The 21,858-nt window shown below is 45.7% G+C and overlaps 1 protein-coding gene across 1 annotated transcript; it reads right to left on the bottom strand.

Moving 5' to 3' along the window:
- Positions 1-237: 237 nt before the first annotated feature.
- LOC129122699 (histamine N-methyltransferase-like) lies at positions 238-14,976 on the bottom strand. The gene is made up of 7 exons (XM_054636649.2): positions 14,864-14,976; positions 11,789-11,978; positions 10,460-10,512; positions 7,011-7,118; positions 3,504-3,634; positions 2,892-2,985; positions 238-689 (listed from the first exon to the last, which is right to left on the bottom strand). Exons 2-7 carry the CDS (start codon positions 11,923-11,925, stop codon positions 334-336), a joined length of 879 nt encoding a protein of 292 aa, XP_054492624.2. The 5' UTR covers positions 11,926-11,978; positions 14,864-14,976; the 3' UTR covers positions 238-333.
- Positions 14,977-21,858: the final 6,882 nt, after the last annotated feature.

Below are 21,858 nucleotides of genomic sequence, written 5' to 3'. Positions count from 1 at the left end.
GATTATTCCTTGGGAATAACTATTCCTAATGAATAATTCCTTAGGTTCCTGCAGTGCCTGAGTGGATGGCCTGAGTTATAGCTGATTCCACAACATCTGTATGATAAAGCACAATTTACTGCCTAGTCAGTTGCACAGTCATAGATTAGTGCAGAATTAATCAAGTATTAAAGCTCACGTAAAACAACAGGTGTCAATACTGATTTCTTAACAAGCTCCAAAAGTTATTATCAGTGCTGAAGTAAATGAAGCCATTTATTAAAGATGAAAAAATACATTTCAGCTGTCAACAGTTTGTATCTCTTTGCTTTGAATCAAGAAGAAGAGGTTAACTCATGGCTCAACCACTATTACACCCAGGCTATTATTGAAAAACACCTTCCCATCTCTGATTTCACTGCAGCCAGGCTTTCTCAACTCCTCCATTACCTGTTGCTTTAGCTCAGGAGGGGCAGTTTTAGCAAAGTCAAGTGTTTCTGTCAGGAAATCCAGCAAGAGCTCCCCATCTTTGTCCCCTTCACTAAAGCAGCTGGTTATGTCCATGTGGGATGGCAGCTCATAGAGCTGGTACTTCAGCCCAGCTGAATCCAGCATCCTGGGCAAATCACCAGAGGAAACATAGGAGCAAAGATCCTCCAGGGGGAAGGAAGGCCCATACTTCTTCCACAGCGTTTCCCAGCCACTCTTTCCTGAGAGATAAACCACCAGAAAAACACTCAGAGTTAAGGAAAAACACTATTTGAAAGGAGTTTTGATTGTCTGGGCTTTTTAGCAGTTGTCATCATTGCAAGTGGGATCTTTCCAGAGCTGGGACATGTCCTGGGGCACAGTGGAGTTGGCTGCTTCCCTGCAGGTTTGGGGGCTGCAGGAGTGGGTGGGCACCTACCCTGGAGCTCCAGCACCCTCCTTGAGCCTCCAGCTGAGGCCAGAGCAGCTCACGCTTGTGTACCTCTTCTCAAGAGACATTTTATAAAGCAAACTAGCTGGCTAAGTTGAAAAATCCCCGCATACATCTTCACATCTTTATTTTCCCCCAGCCTGGATCTCTGATTTGGTATTACCACTGTAAATAATTTTTAGAAGGATTACTCAGAATGACTGGACAGGATGAAAATAACTTTGAGCCTGATGAGCAGTTCAACAACAATTCTCCCTAGGTACTAAAACCAGTTACTCATGGTTTTGCAGTTGCTTGATCTGCAAACAGTTATTTATAGTCAAATAAACAGTTTGCTGTTTAGAAGAGAGGCTACAATATTTTCTTTCACCCGGTGGAAACTGAGCGGCGAGCGCCAATTGCAGGAAATGCGCTGGTGTCAGTGTGCTGGGACTCGGGGCCAAGCAATTATCCCCTCCCTGAACCAGCATTCCCGGGATGGCTCTCCAAGGATCAGCACATGGCTCTGCTTTTGTTTTGCAGCAGAGCCACAGCCCCTGCACATCGGGATTGCCACGAGTGACCCCAGCCCTCTCCGGCCAGCCCCGCTCCCAGGCTGGCTTTGAACTACCTGGTGTGCTTGTGTTGGGGATGGCATTGCCTTCTGTGTGAAATGAGCTCTGTTCTGGTGATCTTTCAGTGACTCCTTTTCCTTCACTGCTCATTTTAATGGCATTTCTTCCTTCTCCTCTCTATTCTCTTGCTTTCCTCAAGGGTTTCCCCTTCTTTTCCTCTCTGCTGTTCTGAGTCCTGCTCCTCTACCTCACTTTTTTGTTGCCCCCAGCCATTTCTGCTCCATCAGAAAACACTGTCATCTGGCTCAGAGAGGACTTCAAATACTTTTCATGAACTCAGAACTTTAATAATTTTAATTTTGAATAGGCACACATTCTTTCCTGTATTCACATTTTATGAATATCCAAAGGGACAGGTTAAGTAACTGGAAAAGAGTTTTAATTAACTATATTCAGGTAATCAGCAATAGTCTGATATTGTGATCTATTCTTGTTCAGCCAAAGAACACAAACAGGTTTTTTAAACTCATTTCAAACACAGATTTCTTGTCGTAAACTGCTTGAAAACACTTCAAACCAAAATCATTTGGGGAAAAAAAAGTAGTTGAATAAATTCAGGTCAGAAGTGTCCCTTCATAGTGGGTCCTTCATGAACGAAATAAAAGGAACTTCATCACGTTTGCAGAGGTGGCCAAATTCAATGAGAAATTAAGCTTAAACCTCTGAACAAATAATGCTTAACATGGCTTTCAGAGTTGCTAGATGTGACTGTTTACACAGCTGAAATTTCCATAGCTTTTGAGGCAAATTAAAGGCTTTCTAGAGTCAAATTAGACTCCACCACTGCACTGTCTCTGGCATACCTTGCCCACAGCATTAAAAGGTTGTTGTTTACTCTGCTCCAACACTTTCCTGCTGGATTGACCACAGAGCATCTCTGCGAGATCTGAAACAGCCTGAGAACGCTGTTTGGTACCCAAAATGATGATATTAAGGAAATGGGCAGTTTGAAAAGAAAATGAACCATATGTGCTCCAACACCTGCTGTATGGCCCTTCCGAGCCCCCCACCGCCATTTGCTTAATGCCACGAGTCTCTGGGAGAGAGAAAATGCAGTGCCCAGCCTGGAAAACCTTTCCCAGCACACAGCAGAGGCTGAAGGGGCTCCTGTGAGTGAGAGCTGCAGGATGGAGCCTCTCCTGCTGCAGGGCCCCTGCTGCCATCCATCACTGGGCAGGCTGTAAGGTGGGGAAGGCAGTGAGGGATGCTTTGTGCCCATGATGTGGGGTTTTGGCTGATAAATCTACGCAGACACAGGCAGTGAGTGGGCAGATTTCAGGGGATGTCTGCTCCCCTCTGTGGCCTGTGCTACACACAGGAGCCCCAAAGGTCCTCAGAGCCCTCTCCTGACTGAGCAGGGCTGGGGGAGCCGCTCTCACCTGACACCAGGATGATGAGGAGCTTGGCCTGTGAGTCCAGGAGGCTGTGGAAGTACCGGATGGTTGCTGGGATATCTTTCACATAATAGAGCATCTGGAAGAAGCAGAGATGCTTAGAGATGTGCAGTGCCATCCTGGTGACTATTGTAACACCATTAAAAGGAACCAAATGGGAGCAATCCTGCAGAAAAGCAGGGGCAACAAGGCACCTTAGGAAGGTGTGGGCAGTGGGCTCCCACTGTCATGCCCTGCCTGCTCTCTGGCACTGCCAGGTCTGAGCTCATGTTATTCATCAACCTGAGAGGAAGAGATTTGCCTTTCTTCAGTGAAGGCTTTGGAAATACAAAGGCAATTTCATGGAAAGGACGAGGAGCTTTTGAAGACACCAGCTAAAATGTATTCTTAGTTGACTGCCACCCACAGCCTGGTTAATAGGACTACTGTGCTCAAAGCTGCTTTTCATTTTTGCAGTTCATTTATGCTAAAGCACTTCAAATTACTGGGAAGTAAACTCACCTTTCTTCCCCTACAAGTGGATAATGAGGTCACATACTTCATGCATACTTTTAACAGCTGAGTCTTTGGCAGCATTTTCTTTGCAGACACTCTTACCTGGATCATGTGAATGAAGTCCCATTTTTTAGTCTTCTTTTCTGCATTCATTCGACTTTCATATTCATTAGCTGTCTCCTTGTGCCAGGTAAACTTTATGTTCTCGAGGTTTGATGCCTGAGCCACACGCTCTGAAACAGAGGAGAAGGCAGGGCGGAGTTTATAATTGCAAATATGGGGCTGATTTCCACTCAGAGCTTTAATACATCCAAAAGCCCTATTTAGGTAGAGAGTCTTGGTACCAGTTTAACACAACAGTGGAATATCTTAAACTTTTAGCCCATATGTCAGGAGAAGGCTGTAGAGGGATTTACAGGACAAAATCTTAAGAGTCTGTTGCTTTTCCCTTTGCTCCCTCATTTAGGCTCTTCTGGTGTTTACCTGAGCTAAAAAAAAATATAAGTAATTTCTTCCCCGTGACTGGCTCAAGCTGAATTAAAAGATGGTGATTGGGGTGAATTGTTATGAGGCCACCAGCAGCACATTTCATGGTGAATAAGAGGATTGATGGCCTCAGCACTTATGTGGGGGGCACACAAACCCCCATGGCTGAGCAGGAGTCAGGCCATGGTGGAGGATTTTCTCCAAATAAAAACAGGTGCTCAAGGATGGATCAAAGCACGGGTTTCTTGAGAAGAGAAGCACAATTGAAAGTTTGAGAAGGGCAGAAAGAGCAAATGTGTTCTTCTAAATTTGTGTAACTGGGATGGCAGGAGAGGGAAGGAGCTTTGTTCCAAAAGCAAGGACCCTTCTCTTGACATTCAGTGGCTTCTGTGTCGAACCAATTTTTCAGAAGCTCACAGTTCTCACCAAATGCCTCAGGAAAAATGGATGTCAGTGTTTTAAAGCAAAGAGCTTTGAGGAGTGACACATGGAGTGTCTTCAGACCTCAACACAATGCACATCAGCAGCTGAGGAAAACAGAAATTTGGAGAAGTGGATTCAAACAATAAGTTACACTGAGGGCCTGGCTCATCACTGCATTCCCTTTGTTTTTATGGGAGCAAAACTGAGAGGTAATTTCATAATGTAGGGAATACTAATGTCCATCTGCTGGCATATGGAGCTCCTCTCACTGTGCTGCTGCTCAGGATTGCTCCAGGCCAAAGCAGCCCCTGATTCAGTTCCTGTGCTTCACTGGAGTTAGCATCAATTTAAAACTTACATGGCCCAAAGGCAGGCTGAGCCTTAGCTACAGAACACATGCTCAGAACAGCACTGTTAGCTAAGACCAGTGCCTCTACAGCACTAATGACAATGTTCCTCCCTTTGGGCTCTGATTTGGACACGTCCCCGTCAGGCAGATGAGAAATGCTCCATCAGTGCTTATCTCCTCTCTTCTGTGCCTGGAAATGGGCCACCCCTTTCAGATGCTGCCACTGTTACTCTGTTAGCTTCCATTTATCAGCCACTGGCCCCAGCACTGGCAGTTCAGATTTGATTTGCTGCTCTAAGCTCAGGAGCAGCTCTTATCCCCTCACCAATAATCCAGGGCAATCTGGTTCAGTTTAATTGTGGGTCTGTCTGCAAGGAGAAGCTGGGAAGAAAACTGAATTGCTTTCCAGGCTGGGCCTTCGAAGTCCAAACTGGAGGAAGTGCAAATTCGTTATGGGATTGTGGTAAATTTCTGCCTAAATATTCATCTGAATCCATTATGAAAAGTTTTCCTTCCTTTTCCCCTAGGCTCACCCCAGGTTCTTTTCCCAGCCAGAAGCTGTTGGGTGCCATCAGAACTGGGCTGCTGCAGCTGTGCTGGTGATGGAGCCCAGCTGTGGGGCCACCAACACTCCAACCATGGCCACCAAGGGAATCCACCAGGAGTGAGGGAAGGGCACAGCCTGCCCATGAAGCTTTGAGGAAAGCCTCTATCACATGCCACAGCCTAACCTGAGTTTCTCATCACTGCACATCCCAGCAAGGAGTTTCTCTCGTGAGCTTGGCTTCTCCTTCCCATGGAGAAAGCATTTGGTGAGGCAGAAAATGCAACTACTGAATCCTCAGAGGGGCAGATAATCTTTCTAATTCTCTACAGAAAATCTTGGGCCTCAGAAACCTAATTAATGGTAGCTACTGGGGACATGATTAATTACCAAATAAGAGAGTTTAAAGAAAGAAATTCAGATGAATATTTCATTTCTAGTTTAGCATAAAACTTAAAATAAGGACAACATTTTATATTTTCTTTAATTTTCTTCTGGAAAGAAACTCGCTGCAGTAGGATGGGACTGCCAGTTAATTGGTGGTAGATGGTGGGACCACTGGGAAGATTCAGTGCAAATCCAGTCCATTGTAGCCCAGATAGGACAGAAATTCTTTGTTCAAGTGCACAAACAGAGAAGATGCTGTGTTGCCCACCCTTCACCACTTCAGCCTGCAGGAATATAAGAGCACTGGGGATTTTGAACAAGGCATCTTTTAAAAGATCAGGTCTGTGTTAAATTGAGAAAGATATAAAAAATTAGGTTTGTCCTGGGAGCCTTTGGTGCTTCCAGTGATTCTGAGCTACCTCACTGCAGGGAGAAAGGGATTGCTGCTTTTTTTTCCCTTTGACTTCCACAAGCTGATTCACACTGGGAATGCTTCATTTTTAAGGACCTGAGCAAGAACAAGACTGGAGATTTACAGTGTGGTTTCACAGCCTGGTATTTACCATGATTTGGAGCATTTCCAGCTCCAAATGGAAATGCTTCATTCCTTGCTGTCACATCCATTCAGGATGGCTCTCTGGCCAGGTGAGCTCTGCTCAGGGCTGGTGTCACCTCCCTCAACACCACCAGGAGGTGAATCCTGGTGGGCTCTAATCCAGTGATAATCAAACCCTGCGTTGCTGTTTAATGCTCACTTTGTAGGGCAATTTGGTCAAAGTACCCTTGTTAACACTCAATCCTCCTCGGAAAATGTTCCATTTTCCTCCATGAATGCTGCTTAGACCTTTGGGCTGGGGGAAGGAAAGAAGCTCTGAGCCCCAGAGCACACGGCAAAAGCCTTTCCTATCACTCCTGCTTTCCTTCTTGTGTTTTCTAATTCAAAGCCTGGTTACTAATTTAGTGCCCCACTGTGAGCTTTAGGTATTTCTCGGAAACGATTTTTAAGATGTGAGAGAATCACCATGAGACACTAAAATTTTCCCTTTGATGCTGAGGAAGGATCCTGATTCCACACAAGTTGAAGTAGAAAAACTGTCTGAAAAGCTGGGATTTCACTCCATTCCCATACAATCACCCATCACTTCCCACCCTGTTTAGCTTTTAAAGTCTATCTAGCCAAGCATTTGCCATTGAGAGATCTTTGCAGTGTGAGACTAAGATTTCAATGAGAATGAACATTGTTGAGAAGCAATGATTGCAAAAAAGCATGAAATTTTGAATTTTTTTAACTTTTAAGAGACATTTCTGACAAGAAGGCATTTGAACATAGGGTAATCCACCTTTCAACACTTTTTAATGCATGTAAAATAATTAATTAATTCAATAAATTAAATTTATAATTTATTTAATGTAAAAATACCTTTGTACTTGGAGATTTGGTCAGCACTTGGCTCTATCACATCATTGTTGATGGTGACCCCAGGATATCTGGCTCGTATTTTTGAGAGGATCTGCAAGTCCATCTCACCTAAAGAAGCAGGAGACACAAAACAGAGAATGAAAACAAAGCTCAGGCAAAGGAGATCTCCACCACCATCACATCCCCAGTTTGGCAGATTGATTTCTGCCATTTATGGACGGGTGCACCACACAGGGCCAAGCAGCTGCTCTGCACTCTCAGTAGGTTGTAACTGAAGATTGAGCTCTAGGATTTGAGGAAAATGTAAATATCAGTCCCAACCCTCTTCATTTCTCCCCTCTGACTGGCACCACCAGGGCCAAGGGAAAACCTGACACAGTCAAGCTTGACTTCTCTTTTTCTGGACGTGGTCTAAGCTCGAGGGGGAGATCCTACCATGAGATCCTCTCATGGTGCCAGTTCTGATGGCTCCAGCAAACTTGGCAGGATTGCTTAGGAGTCAGTAGGAGCATTTTTAGCCAGGCACCTCACTGGTTGCAAGGTCATGTGGAGGAGGGAAAGGGAATATGTGTTTACACTGGGATCAGAGACAATACTCATATCTGTTTGTCTTCAGTGTCCTGTGACTTTTCCCAAAAGAATGATGAATGGAGCACATACCATTTGTATTTAGCTAACCCTTGTTTACAGAATACCCCAGAGATTCCTGTGTTTCATGTTTCTGTTGAGGAAGAGCTCTCTCTAAACACTGTTCAGGCCAGCTGTAATTGTTTTATTGATGGATGTACTGGTAGATCCAAGATTTCAAAATTTAAAAATAGCTCCATCATTCTCAGCCATCTCACCCCATCTGCAGAGGAAGAAACTCAGGAGGATGATATTTCTGACTGAGGCATGAGTCCAGGGACAATATCCAGCTGGCTTGCTCAACTTTCTCCAACCTCTGCTTATTGTGCTTGGATAGATTTTAGGTGGAAAAAAATAACAGCAGAATAAATGAAGTTAAGAAAGAGTGAAACAGAGGGTAACTACAGTGAATAATAGGTCCAGGGGTCATGTTACAAGTAAATATCTAGCTTTGTCCTGGAAGATTTACTTGTGCTTGCACAAAACTCCATGTTATAAAATTCCCTACAAATGAACAAAGTTTTGCACTGAATGGAAGGCCACCCTGATGGCCAGACAGGCCCTTGCTGAGGGGCTGTGGAAGGAGGAGCTGCACAACCTGGACTCCCACCACTTCAGCATTAGCCCCATCGTGCAGAATATTCGAGGAACAAAAGGAAAACACCGGGCACTAAATTGCTCATTAGTGCCCAGAGGATATAACACACAAAGTGAGGAAGAGTTGCATTTTCTCAGACTTACATCTCTTTCTTAAAGCAACCAGCAATACCAACATTCACATGGCATCTCTGGAAGCACGTTCTTTGAGGGAGGGAAATTGAATTTCTGAGCTGCAGAAATAGCTGCAGCTTTGCTATCGCTGCAAGCCTTATACTCTGTAGTCTGCCATGGTAAAATTTGGGAACACAGAATTTGAAATTAACCACTGCAATAGTTTGATTTTTGGTTGCTTTACCAACTTCCCATAAAATGATTAGTCCTTCGAAAAGGCTGTGCAGGTCCTGATAAAAAAAATAAATTAATTTTGTATTTCCATATGCAGATAGGTCAAAATATTCCCTTCTGTTCTTGTGTGGCCAAATCACCCTTGTACTGCTTTTAACCAAAAAACCCACCCCTTTGATTCATAATTTAATCCACAGCCTTAAATGACTTCACTTTTAGCTCTTTTATATGCAAACAAGTGTCCCGAGGCATTTTACTCTCAGATCGGTGGCAGCTTGCATTATCAACAATTTGGCAATTAGGCTATCCGAATTATTTAAACTCTCCAACACAATTACCTTTTAAAGGCTACCACTACGTTCGCCATTAAGTTTCTAATTAAACATTTTACGTAAAGGGATAGTTTATAGCCCAGTTGCTACTTTAGAGCAGCGCTGATGCCTTTGATGGTTTTTAAAGGTACAGAGAGCAGCGCGCCGGAGTGTGAACTTAATAAGGCAGCGGTGTTCGGGCGGCTGGAATGGGATGGGATCTAGAGGGATGGGATCTAATGGGATGGGATGCTGCATTAATGGGTTCTTGCCTCCCGAGGTGGAAAAGCAGAGAGGAAATGCTTTTTTTCTGTGCCTCCTTCCTGAGAAGAGCAGGGGCAGGTGGGGTCGGGGCAGCAGCTCCATCACTGCCCTCCCGCAGCAGCCGGGATCGGCTGTGAGGGGGGAATTTGGGGATCAGATCCCTCCTGGCCTCACAACGGCCATGCTGAGAGCAAACCAGTGAGCAGATGGGTTGGGTGATCTGGGGATTTTTAGATCACAAAGTGAGCTTTGCCTACCCATTACTGATTGATGGCAAGCTGGACTGTCTCTGGCCAGGATGAAGAACCGCACTGTGTTCGTTCTTTCTTTCTTTCTTTCTTTCTTTCTCTTTTTCTATTTCCTTCTCTCTCTTTCTCCCTTTTCTTTTTTTTTTTTCCAGAGGAATGCTTTCCTTTGGAGAGCAATGTTCCTGCTCTGTCACACTGTCTGTTTTATAGCTAATGCCAACCATTTACATACAATTACTTTCCATTTACATACAATTACTTTATGGAGGAGACACTAACAAAACTGAGGTTAGTCTTTGGTGATGGTATGATTGCAGCATTTAAACTAGATTTAACTGTTCATATAAAATTTAAGTGTGGTGACTTAATGGACAGAGAAGGAAACATAGGTTTTAATTATGGGGCCACTTAAGCAAGAACTTAATGAAAAGCTACTTGATCTTACTGGTATTGTTTTTACACTCAGTGAATGTCAGACAAAAGACTTATTTGTATTTCTTCTGGAGCTCATGCTCAGCCCCACTGTTTTGGGGGACAGTAGCTCCAGCAGAAACCTGGACACTGATGGTGGTCAGCAAATACAGCCAAAGCAGAGCTCAGCCATGGCTCTTAAATAGCAGTGATGGGAGTTATCACCTCAATAAAGATACAAGGGAGAATACTGTAATGCAGGTTAAAATGCAATATTCTCAGGAACATCAGACATTATTTTGTTTGGGGTTTGGGTGCATTTTTTTTGCTGCTTTTGTTTTGTTTTGTCTTGTGTTGGTTTTGTATAGAAACCCTGTGGATTGGTTAAAGCTTCTCTCTGCCTTTGAGGAGGGATGCTGTAGAAGGACAGGTTTTTGTGGAGGACAGAGAGGAATCAGAGTGGGGAGGCACAAGCTGTTTTCAGATGATGTGGTCACACACCAGCTAACACCACCTGTCCCCTGGAGCTGGCTTATCAAGGAAAGACTTATTTCTCATTCTGCTCCTTTTGCAACTTTTAGTCCTCTATTCTTAAGGAAAAAAATGAAGGAAAAAGTATACCAATATTGAAGTCCATACGTACCTGCTCCACCACCAACACTTAGAACATTGATTGCAGACTTCCCATTTCCAATACTGAAAAACATTATTTATACATTTTAGGAGAGCTGTCCAGTAAAGAGGGTTCCATGCATGATGTAAGACACTGGAGATCCCATTAAGACTAAAATTTGCAGGGCAAAATCCAAATGTAATATGTGTGTACACAGGCATGTCTGTGAGTGGGCAGGAGGGATCAGATTCAGAACTCTTCCCCTTGGGACATTCATGTTTTCCAATTATTTTGGCAATTTGCAGAGGTAGCATTTTGCTTTTATTATGAATGAATACAAGCAAAAGCGAGTACACACCTTCTCTGTGTCTGTGCTCTGAGGAACAGAGCCCTCTGGGTCTGGACCAGCAACTTAAAAATTATTTGTAGAACTTTTGCATTATGCAAAATGAGGAGGGAGAGGGGAGAGTGTAATGCTTCTAAAATCCATCAGTGAGGCTTTGGCAGAGCCATGAAGCCCTGAGAAGAGCCTCCCCAGAGCCAGGATTTGATGCTGCCTGCCTGCTCCCAAGCCAGCCTGCAAAGTGAGGGGTCCAGCAAAGGACACACACTGGCAGGCAAAGCAGGAGCACAGCCATCCTAGACAAACCCTAAATATTACCTGAAAAGCTTGCTTTTAAAAAGCTGCTTTCCATCAAGTTTGATGCTAGAATGTGGTATCTGTTACAGCATTTCAGAGCTGATTCAGGGCCAGCTGTTTTTGTGTGCAAGGAAACAATGCAGCCTTATCTCCCCCTGCCTAGGCAGTCTCCTGTGATGGTGTTCACAGGGGTCCGAGGATGAGGGAAGAGACGAGGATCTGACTCCATGTTTCAGAAGGCTTGATTTATTATTTTATTATATATATTATATTAAAACTATACTAAAAGAATAGAAGAAAGGATTTCATCAGAAGGCTGGCTAAGAATAGAAAAAGAAAGAATGATAACAAAGGCTTGTGTCTCAGACAGAGAGTCTGAGCCAGCTGGGCTGTGATTGACCATTCATTAGAAACAACCACATGAGACCAATCCCAGATGCACCTGTTGCATTCCACAGCAGCAGATAACCATTGGTTACATTTTGTTCCTGAGGCTTCTCAGGAGAAAAAATCCTAAAAAAAAGGATTTTTTAGAAAACATGTCTGTGACAGCCTCCATCCTGGAGAGCCAACATCCAGAGCCATGTGTGCAAAATGGAAGCTGTCACAGGCCAGCAGACAGGGCAGGGAGCAGCAATCTGCCTCTCCCAGGCAGCCCCCAGGGCCAGCACCCCCTGGGACCGTGGCCCTGGCTGTCCTTCAGGCCAAGCTGGGGTTACCTGGCTATGACATCTGGCAGGTGCTTCTCCACGAACTCCTGCATGCTCTGGTGCTCCGTGGACCTCTCCAGGAAGACGCGGAAGGACTGGACGTATCTGTCAAGATCTGCCAGCAAACTCCTCATGGGTGAAGCCATGCTGGGAGGCTGCAGGAGGGGACAGGCTGCTCCCTGCAGCTCTTCTCTCCGGGCTAGAGAAGGAATGAAAAGTGCTGGAGGGGAAAATCCAGCCCGCACCTGGACTTTGCTCCACATCCCTGGCCCTGCCACTGCCTCGGAGTGTTGCACAACCTTGCAATAGAAACTGCAAATGGGGTTCAAGCAGCAAAGAGTAATTTATCATCTTTAATCTGTGCAGAGCAAGTGCCAGCATTTTTTAACTGTGCTGACACAGGACTCTGTTTAAACACAGTAAAAGGGTCTTTAGATGGTTCTTAAATACAAAAAAAAAATCCTCTGTTTTGTGAAGTCATGGAGAGGCTCCAAGGGCTGGCTCTGGATTAGAAGAAAGTGCAACACTCATCTCCAGAGACGCTGGCAGATGTCTCTATCTGTTTTTTTAATCTTTTGATGTTCTTAAATGGAATGCTGATGGTGGGGTGAAAACAATAAAAACCTCATAAATGCACTTTATTTTTCTAGTTCTTCTGAAGATAATGGTACAATTCCCATGGGTTAAGTAGCTAATTCACCAAAGCCACGTGAGTTACTGGAATAGTTGTTGTGCTAAACCAGGCTTACAGGCAATCAAGAGTGGGGAAGTGTCAGACTGTACCTTAAAAAGCGCACAGAGATGTCTTTATCCTCTCTTAAACTGCAGTTTAAGTTCATCACATCTTGTCCTACCTGGCAAGGAGAAGAGGGAACCCTCTCCCTCCTCAGGGGCCCCATGTTGAAGGATGCACTGCATTTCCTTGGTGCCTCTTACCACCCCCTCTGGCTTTCCTGCAGAGGTTACATCCCAGCCACCTCTTGCTATTTTTACAGTTACCTTTGGACTGTCTTCAGCCAAACCCCATTGGTGCTGAAGTGCAGCACAAAACCCTCCCAGCCATTTCTTTTCCTGGCTCCCAGCACAACCAGGATGATTTCCCTGGCTCCACTGAGACCCTGCACCCACTGCCTTCACTCACCAGCATGACTGGAATTCAAATCATGGGCTTTTCCCAGATGGCTCCTCTGGTCCTTTGAATTATAAATCTGGCCTCTGCTGTGCTCAAGTCCCTCCCAGATGCACATCAAATAACACAAATAATCTCATTCCTCCTTAACACCATAAACAGAAACAAAAGCAACAGGCTCAGGTCCATATTTGCCATCGCCCCCCTTTCTGGCACTGAACTGACAAATTTTCTGACTCTGCAACCAGTTTTCCACCCACCCAATACCTGTCTCATCAAGGCCACATCTTCCTCACTTGTTTATGAGAACGTCATACACAACGGTGCCATCTTCTTCTCCCCTGAACATCTGCAGAAAGATGGGCTTGGAACAATTTCTTCCTGATAGATCCACATTGCCTGACCATCATCTTATTCTCTTTCTGCTGCAGGGAGGACTATTTCTAGGAACTATTTCTAGGGACAGCCATCATGCTGAGCAGCTGCCCAGATCCCTCTCCTGCCCCCTTTCCAATGACAGCATCAGCTGCTTGGCTTTGCCCATTTTCCTTCCCTGCCTGTGACAAAAATCCAAGTTGTGACACGTTTTGGTTTTGCAGCCCATGGGCCAAATCTCCTCAGATCCCAAAGGCTCCTGCAGGAAGGGGCATAGTGAAGCTTGGTGACAATTCACCTCCCCCAGTGAGTGCTGCTACCAGAGCCATTGGCAACGGCTGAGAACTCATAATCAATTAGCAATGGCTGATAATTGCTCTCATTGTGGCAGTCCCAAAGACCCGTGGTGACCTCTGGAGCAGGTCCCAAGGTTGATTTTCCACCCATAGTGCCTCCAAGGCAGACTGGCTTTGGTACACTCCCTGCTCCCCACCTCCTCAGACAGCAAGGATACTTTCAAGTGAAAAAATAGCAAAACTGAGCATTTCAAAGAGCACTAATGAAAAACAAACTGGTACAACACTGGTAACAAGTAGATGGGACAGCTTTAAAAACTTTGTCAGCCTCTGACTGACAACCCCTCCTTAACCCAGATGAGCAGCACTCAAACACCCAACAACATCGGAATTACCCTGGGGAATCCAAGTGGGAATTTTTCCAGAGACAGTAAAGAAGGAAACTCCTGGATGTACCTTGGATGGGAATTACTCACCACGAACCTACCCTGAAAACACAATTATGTACTTTGTGTTTACCCATTCCTTTGCTATGCCTGACTCCTTTTTATTTTAAGTGCATAAGGAAGCTTTGCTGTTTGCCACTAATATATTTTTACTACCTTCAATCTTGAAAAAAAAAGTTTTGCAGTTTATAAGAGGAGATTTCGATAATTGACCCTTTTTTCTGTTCCTCCCTCTACTTCCTGTGATTTCATTTGCCAACCTCCCCTGCTCAGCAGTCTCTAATGAGCAGCCGAGATTCATTTTCATGTTGGATGCAGTTCAAGGAATTTGTCTCATTTCTTTCATTACACTTTTGGCTGTTGGAATTTGCCCCATTTACTTCATTCTGTGTTGTTTTGCTGTTTGAATTGCGGCCAGTTAACTTTAAAAATGCGTAAGGAGAAGGAAGGAAAGGATTTCTCTTTTAACTTCTCTTTAACTTTTTAATTCAGAAAACAGGACTGTTTTCTGAATCAGGCTGTTAGAAACTTGTAAGGTAATAGTATTCACTCGGGCTTGTTCCCTTCAAGGATAATCGAAACTTACCCGTGGCTCCCTAGAAAGACTGAGGAGTTTTGAAACGCTGTTTATGCTGCAGTTACTTGATCCGTCCCTACTTTGTGCCAGCAGTGTAAAACCTGCTTTAAACTCGCCATAAAACCCTTTAAACCCTCCCCGTAAAGGCAGCAAACAAAGTGAGCTTTGGGTTTTCCAGCACAGGAGCCCGTGTGCCAGCGAGAGAGAGCGGCATCCCGCCCGGACCGAGTCCGCTCCACCGGCGCTGGCTCCCACACTTACCTGGGCTGCCCTGTGCCCCTCGGGGCTGTGCGAGGGACGCTGCTGAGCTCCCGGGCTCTGCTCCCAGCCGGCCCCCTCCCAATCCGGCCACCTTTCTACCCAGCCACCTTCCCGTCCAGGCGCCTCCCACCCAGCCCCGTCCCATCCCATCCCTGCCGTCCCACCCCCGGGGCCGCGTCAGGGAGAGGCTTTGCTGCTGAGGAAGGAGCTGGAGCCTCGTATGGCAGCAGCTGCTGAGGATGGAGCAGAGTTAGAGCCTCATAAGGCAGCAGCTGCTGAGAATGGAGCAGAGTTAGAACCTCACATGGCAGCAGCTGCTGAGGATAGAGCAGAGTTAGACCCTCATATGGCAGCAGCTGCTGAGAATGGAGCAGAATTAGAACCTCATAGGAAGAGCAGGCAGAGTTAGAGCCTCATGTGGCAGCAGCTGCTGAGGATGGAGCAGGCAGAGTTAGAGCCTCATGTGGCAGCAGCTGCTGAGGATGGAGCAGAGTTAGACCCTCATGTGGCAGCAGCTGCTGAGGATGGAGCAGAGTTAGACCCTCATGTGGCAGCAGCTGCTGAGGATGGAGCAGAGTTAGACCCTCATGTGGCAGCAACTGCTGAGGATGGAGCAGGCAGAGTTAGACCCTCCAGCTGCCTGGAGAGGCAGGGGGCAGCTCCAACCCAGCCACATCCGTGTCCACTCTCCATGTGTTCCCCACCAGTTCTCCCCCAGGACACACCTGGCATGGCCACCCTGCCGTGGGAAGATCCAGACACAGAGCTCTACCCCTGTGTTAATTACAGCAGAGGTGGCAAATGAAGCCCTGCCAGTGGAAAATAGAAAATGCAGCTCCTGACAAATTGGCAATAATTGTCTCAGTGTGTGGCATGGGGTGATGGGCAGCATCATTTGCAGCTTGCCTATAGAACCCTTCCACTAGAGAAAACTTTGCTTTTTTAGCTGGTTTTCTAGCCAGCAGATATTCTTCTTATCCCTTACTTTACAGAGCTTAAGCATTTTCCAAGTTGTGTGCACCCTCTGCAGCCCTGTCAGGAGCAGTTTTATCCCAAGGAACATGAGTATGGGTAAAACCACTGACCCGTGTCTGCTATCATATTGTGATTTGGTGTTCAGGGCACCACACGTTTGCCCCACTTTTTGCCTTTGTTTCTCCATGTTTAGCAAGAAGGAATTTTTTTAAGTTAAATGAAGAAGTTTTCCTTCTGGAGTTAGATAGAGAAATGAACTGTTCAAGGAGAAATGAGCTGTTCACAAGATAAAAGTCACATAAAATAATACCAGTAATATTAATAACAATGCTTTCAAAGGCACAGTTACAGGGAGAATGGCTGCAGTTTGACATTTAGCTGAGAGTTTACTCAAATGAAGATTTCATATCAACAGTTAAAATTGTTCAGCCAGAACGATGACTGTGTGTGAAGGCAACACCCACTGCAATTTTTTCTCTCTCCGTTCACAGCACCATTTCCTCTCCAGTTTGAGGGAATGAGATACAAAGCCCTTTATTAAAGACCTTACCAGGAGCAGCAATGCCACAGTGTTTAGTACCTACCATATTTTATGATTCTGTGCTTCAAAGAGTGATGCCAAATCCACACAGGCAGAATGGGGAGACCAGCAGCAGTTTTGCCCTTTGAAATCAACAATCATGACTTGCTTGCCCATGGCAGGGGAGCTTAGGACTAGGTGGTCTTTCAGGTCCTTTTGAACCCTTTTTCTGTGGTTCTCTAATTCTATGACTTTATTTTCAACGGGTGTTTTGAGGAAAATAAAACTCTAAGTACCCCATCAGCCACAAATCAAGCCAGCTTCTGCTGGCCTGCAGTGTCCCAGCAAATGTCCCTTCTGCAGCCACAGCTGCCACCCAGGGAGCCCTGTCCTGGCTCTGTACTGGTGATGAGCATTGCTGCTCAAACACAGCTGGGCAGCAACATCACTGCTGTTTGGTTTTCTGTGCAGTTCTAGAAATCTGTATTAATTGGTATCACCAAAGCTGTGCAAGCTGGTCTAAAGAAAATAAACTCAGTGCATCTGGCCCACACTTTTTCCCCTCTGTAGAGCATTAAGTATGGGTTTTCCAAGTGCCAGTTGCCATTTAATATGAAAGCCTAAGTTTAGAGAGCCAAAAATAAAGATTATATGCATCTGGTGCTTTTAAGTGCATTATGAAAATAAAAGATGCTGCTGTTAATTTGCTTCTTTAATTTCCCCTGGGGACTCATTGTGTGAGCTTTAAGCAAAATCCCAGCCATTTCAGTGTGATGTGTGCTCAGTGCTGCCTGGAGCAGGGACACTGGGGATTTGGGGATGCTGCACCACTGCCTAGCCCAGTGCCCGGGGCAGGGCCCTGCTGAGCCAGAGGCTGTGAACCAGCAGAGAAGGACCAGGGCCAGGATGGAGCCCAGAACCATTCTGTAAATGACACCCTGCAGAGGAGCTGGCCATACACAGACCTGGCAGGTCTATGGGTTTGTTCATTAAGGTGGTTGTACACCTATTTGACATCATAGAACCATCACAGAATCATAGAACAGTTGTGTTAGAAGGGACTTTAAAGATCATTTCATTCCAAACCCTGCCATGGGCAGGGACACTTTCCATTAGACCAGGCTGCTCCAAGCCCCATCCAACCTGGCCTTGAGCCCTTCCAGGGATGGGGCAGCCACAGATTCTTAATATTTATTTACGAAAAATCACCTTCCTGTCCCATTCTACCCTGTGGCCTCCTACACACAGCACTGTCCTAGATAGCAGGAGGCTGAGTTATTGAAAGGAAATTCTACAAGCCCTAAGGGCATAATATGTTGGAAATAATATATTAAACATTTCTCTATCATGACAGCTCAAGGGACAATTCACAGCTCTGTAGGTACCTGGACAACTGTGAGGTAGAATAATACTGAAATACAAAGTTGTGAGTAAGACAAGTCCCCTTGGGAACCTGGCAAGGACACAAGTAGCTGTCACTGGCTCCTTAGGTGAGTCAAGGGGTGGGAACAGCCAACATCTGCAGATTATTTCCTTCTCTAGAGCACAGCTGAAAATTTATACTCTGGGAAGAAGGGGAAAGGAGTTAAAGGTCCAAATGAATCCCTGAAACCTTTTCCTCCAGCTATGCTCCAAGTGATGCTGGCAGACAGCCTTGGGTGGAGGAAAGGGGAGGGGATCATGCCCTGCTCCAGGCTCCCAGGATGCCCACTGGCCATAGCCCCTGGGGCTGTGCTGATCCACAAGCTCCAACACCCTCATCAGTCCCATGGCAGAAGTGGAAATAGCAGAAAAAAAATTATCCACTGATGGTTTAGAAGAGCTGTGCTAGCTGGTGAATCTGTTGATGCCTTCAGAGAGGAAAAGTCCTAAGTTAGCAAAATCCTGAGTACAAGCAGGGCATTGGGACTGGCTGCTGCCTACATGAAGAGAGGAGATGAAGGCTGTGCAATGCTGATTTTACCTCGGAAGGGATGGGAGTGCCAGAACAGACCATCCCTCACATAAGTGGCTGCAGTGACCCTTCTCTGGGGAATGATCCATCCCTTCGGAGCAGGGACCAGAGGCCGGAGCCTCAGTTGAGAAAAGCTAAGCTCAGGAGACTGATCCATGTCCCCCTGCCTTAATATAACACAGAGTATGTGGGCCAGGTCTAGGAAACTGGAAAGAGGCAGAAGGAGCAGGAAAGACTACACAGGAGCTCCCAGATTTCAAAGCATTTGTAGATGGCCCAAACATCTGAGCCCAAAGATCCAGGAGTTTATTTGGCTTACCTCTGGATCTGATGTATCATTACATCTGGCTGATAAAAGCAGGAGCAAGACGTTGTTTAATGTCTGAGGAATAATTTCTGCTGTGTCCCAATAAAGCACACGCTGATGTGAGCTGGGCTGATAACGGCAGCGCTGCGCCGGCCTCGCAAAATCTCATTTGTCAGGACAACTGAACTGTCAGTGCCAAAGAACAGACAGGTTATTGCTCATGCTCCTCCAAGGTTACTTTTATTAAAATGGAAATTTCCAAAGCTTTGCATGCACACATACGCGGCCACGGGTGCAGGCTGCCCTGTGAGGGGGAGAGGGGCCTTGCCACAGGCACCCCTCCTCCTGCAGCTCCATAATGAACAAATGGGGTGTCCTGGAGGAACTGGGCATGGCTGTCCCTGCCCTGCTCTGTGTCTGAACACATCCTCACCACGGCTTTGGGCTGGGCTTGGCACCTACAGCAGCCTGGGCTTGTGCAGTGCTCTCCCCCACAGCTGCACCCCATTGATTTCCCCTGTGATCTGGGTGAGGATTTGCTGTCCCCCCTCAAACCCAACACAGGCACCATCACCTTGAAACTGGGCCTTTCACATTTTGAGCTGAAACAGCTCTTCATACCAGAGGGAAGCAGCTCCCAACTCCTGTCCCTGCAATTAATTCATTCCTGCAGGACAGTCCCAGCCACAGACGGGGATGAGAAAAGAAGAGAGGAGAGGAGAGGAGAGGAGAGGAGAGGAGAGGAGAGGAGAGGAGAGGAGAGGAGAGGAGAGGAGAGGAGAGGAGAGGAGAGGAGAGGAGAGGAGAGGAGAGGAGAGGAGAGGAGAGGAGAGGAGAGGAGAGATTTCATTTGGAAGGACCCTACAATGATGATCTAATCCAACTGCCTGATCACTTCAGGGCTGGCTGTAAGTTAAAGCATCTTGTTAAGGACATTATCCAAATGCCTTTTAAACCAATGATAGTACAAAAAAAATAGGGCGGAAAAGAGCAAAAAAAATTAATATCTAGCTGTATTTCACTTTCTGTGGTCATAATACACAGAGAAGCTACAATAGGCAAAACCTGAATTTGTCTGCTGAGAAATGATTTGTTCAACAAATGTGTCTTTTTATCTTCCCCAATACATCTGAGGAATAGATTAAGTTTTTACAAACATGTGCCTTAGTTAAAATAATTTTGCTTTTCCCGCTCCTGAAGTTAATTGAACCAAAAATTGTTTGTGAAATATCTCATTATGGAGCACTCCAAATTCCTGGCTTGCAATTAGTGAAACAAATCAGTGCTCTATTCCCAGACTGAAAAACAACCCAAATATTAGAGCATTTCAATTAGCAATTTGAAACTGAAATTCTTAATTGAATTGATCTCAGAAAGAAATTCAATTTGAAAAAAACCCATTGGTAAGGGGATTTCATTACTGTGCCTGGCTTTGGAGGTGGTTGAGGGTGGTCACACCTTCACCAACAGGTGCTCCACACCAGGAAGAGCTGGTAGAAGGAGATGCTGCTGGAAATCATCCAGACACAAAAAGCCCAGCTTCTTGCTAGCCTGAGTGCATGTCATTTTTTCCTGGGGACTGCAATCTCTGCCCAGAAACCTTTTTCTGTGCTGGAGAAGCATGAAGGACTCAGCAAAGACCTGGCTCAGGTTATTGATGTTATGGGAAAGCAGAGTTATGCCAGGCAAGAGGAGATGGCTTTTTATTTGTGCTACTTTTGCTGCTGATTCAGGTTTTCTACACATTTTAAGAAACAATCATCATTCATTATGAAAAAAAAAAAACAAAACAATTCTTAGTGCATTTTACCCATATATGGGAATAATTATTTTCCCTTTTGAAGATGCAACGATATGAGGAGAGAACTGACAGAAATACCCAACAACCTATAAATTAAAAATAACAACTTGGGCATTGTTTTTCAGAGACTGTCATGAAGGGCTGCCACTGGTACCAGGCTGACTCAGTGGAGCTTCAGCCCCACAAATGACAAAAGCATGAAGTGCTTTTGACAGAAGTCATGCAGCTCTTCACACCTGCCCATGTTTTAATTAATTTTCACTTGTAACAGCAATAGTTGTTTTTCCCAAAACAAACATTCCTGGCTCAAAAGATCGCTGTCTTTCCTATATTTGTGCTATTTCTGCAATATCCACTTCCCATTGGCACCTTCTCCACGTTACTAATTTCCCCTTTCCTCCTCCTCTAGCTGTTCCCTCAAGAGCTGGTGCGACAAAGAAGATCTGAACGAGCCACACTTGAAAAGCAATCAACCAAAATTAGAAGGGCTTTCTTCTAGGCTGTGTTTGGAAAGGCATCATCCCCCTGAGCACATGGCTCTGCTGTCTGCCTGTGCCCTGCTCTGACAGGGCAATGCAGGGGGAGCAGTGCCTGCCGTCACAGCATAATTTGAATATTCCGCTTGGAACTCCTTGGCTCACATGTGGCTCACATGCCTCCTAAATCTCTCTGCTTGAAGTGTAACATTTTCATGCCCTTCATATCTCTCCCTGTGGGAACTTCTGTTAAGCTTTGGAAAGGGTTTAGGCACACTCATTCCCCTCCAATGGCAGCAATAGCTGCTTACAACTCTCACAATCAAAATCTTTGTGTGAAGTTGTCTGTATTAGGAACACTTCAGATGTCTGTAAGCCACCACTCATGCCAAAACCCCACATGTGAATTACCCTGACCTGGTGAAGAGTGTCCTTTAGACAAAATTTATTCCCCTCAGCCTGTGGGATCCTGGGCTGGATGGCAGCTGGCAGTGCCAGCACAGGGGTGGCACCCCTGGTGTCTCTATAGCACACAGCCCGTGCACCACTTAGGGCATTACATCACCATGGCAACCTTTAGATCTAAAATGCTCCATATTTCTTTCTGAAATGTTCCACATTTCTTTCATTCTGCTTCCTGGGACAGCAGACAGCATCCTGAAAATAGGGCTTTGCACCCAGCACCTACAGACCACTCACCTACCTTTCTCTTTTTTCTTTCCCCTTTTTTCTTCTTTTTTTTCCTTACAATCCAGAAGCTTTTCCCCCTTCTGCCCTCTTAATGGCAATGGTGAGATGTGTCTCTGTCTCTCTGGGAGCCTCTCAGGAGCCCTGGGCCAGTCCCGAGTCGGCAGACACGGGGGCAGGCCCGACATGGCCGACAGCGGGGAGACACCCCCAGGGGGTGCTGAGGGCACCTGGGCTGGCAGGGAGACACTGTCTGTGTGTGCCCCGAGGGTGCT

The sequence above is a fragment of the Agelaius phoeniceus genome, chromosome 7, assembly GCF_051311805.1.
Source record: "Agelaius phoeniceus isolate bAgePho1 chromosome 7, bAgePho1.hap1, whole genome shotgun sequence".
Taxonomy (NCBI): Eukaryota; Metazoa; Chordata; class Aves; order Passeriformes; family Icteridae; genus Agelaius; species Agelaius phoeniceus.
Note: the sequence above shows the minus strand (reverse complement) of the source record. Positions and strands in the feature narration are given on the sequence as shown.

What these genes read in the sequence shown, in the direction of transcription:
- LOC129122699 (XM_054636649.2), bottom strand. Translation starts at nt 11,925, where the DNA reads ATGGCTTCACCCATGAGGAGTTTGCTGGCAGATCTTGACAGATACGTC. An exon ending in CTGCCAGATGTCATAGCCAG is followed by an intron (nt 10,513 to 11,788) that starts GTAACCCCAGCT and finishes AATGTTTTTCAG; the next exon opens with TATTGGAAATGGGAAGTCTG. An exon ending in ACTTCATTCACATGATCCAG is followed by an intron (nt 2,986 to 3,503) that starts GTAAGAGTGTCT and finishes TGCTTCTTCCAG; the next exon opens with ATGCTCTATTATGTGAAAGA.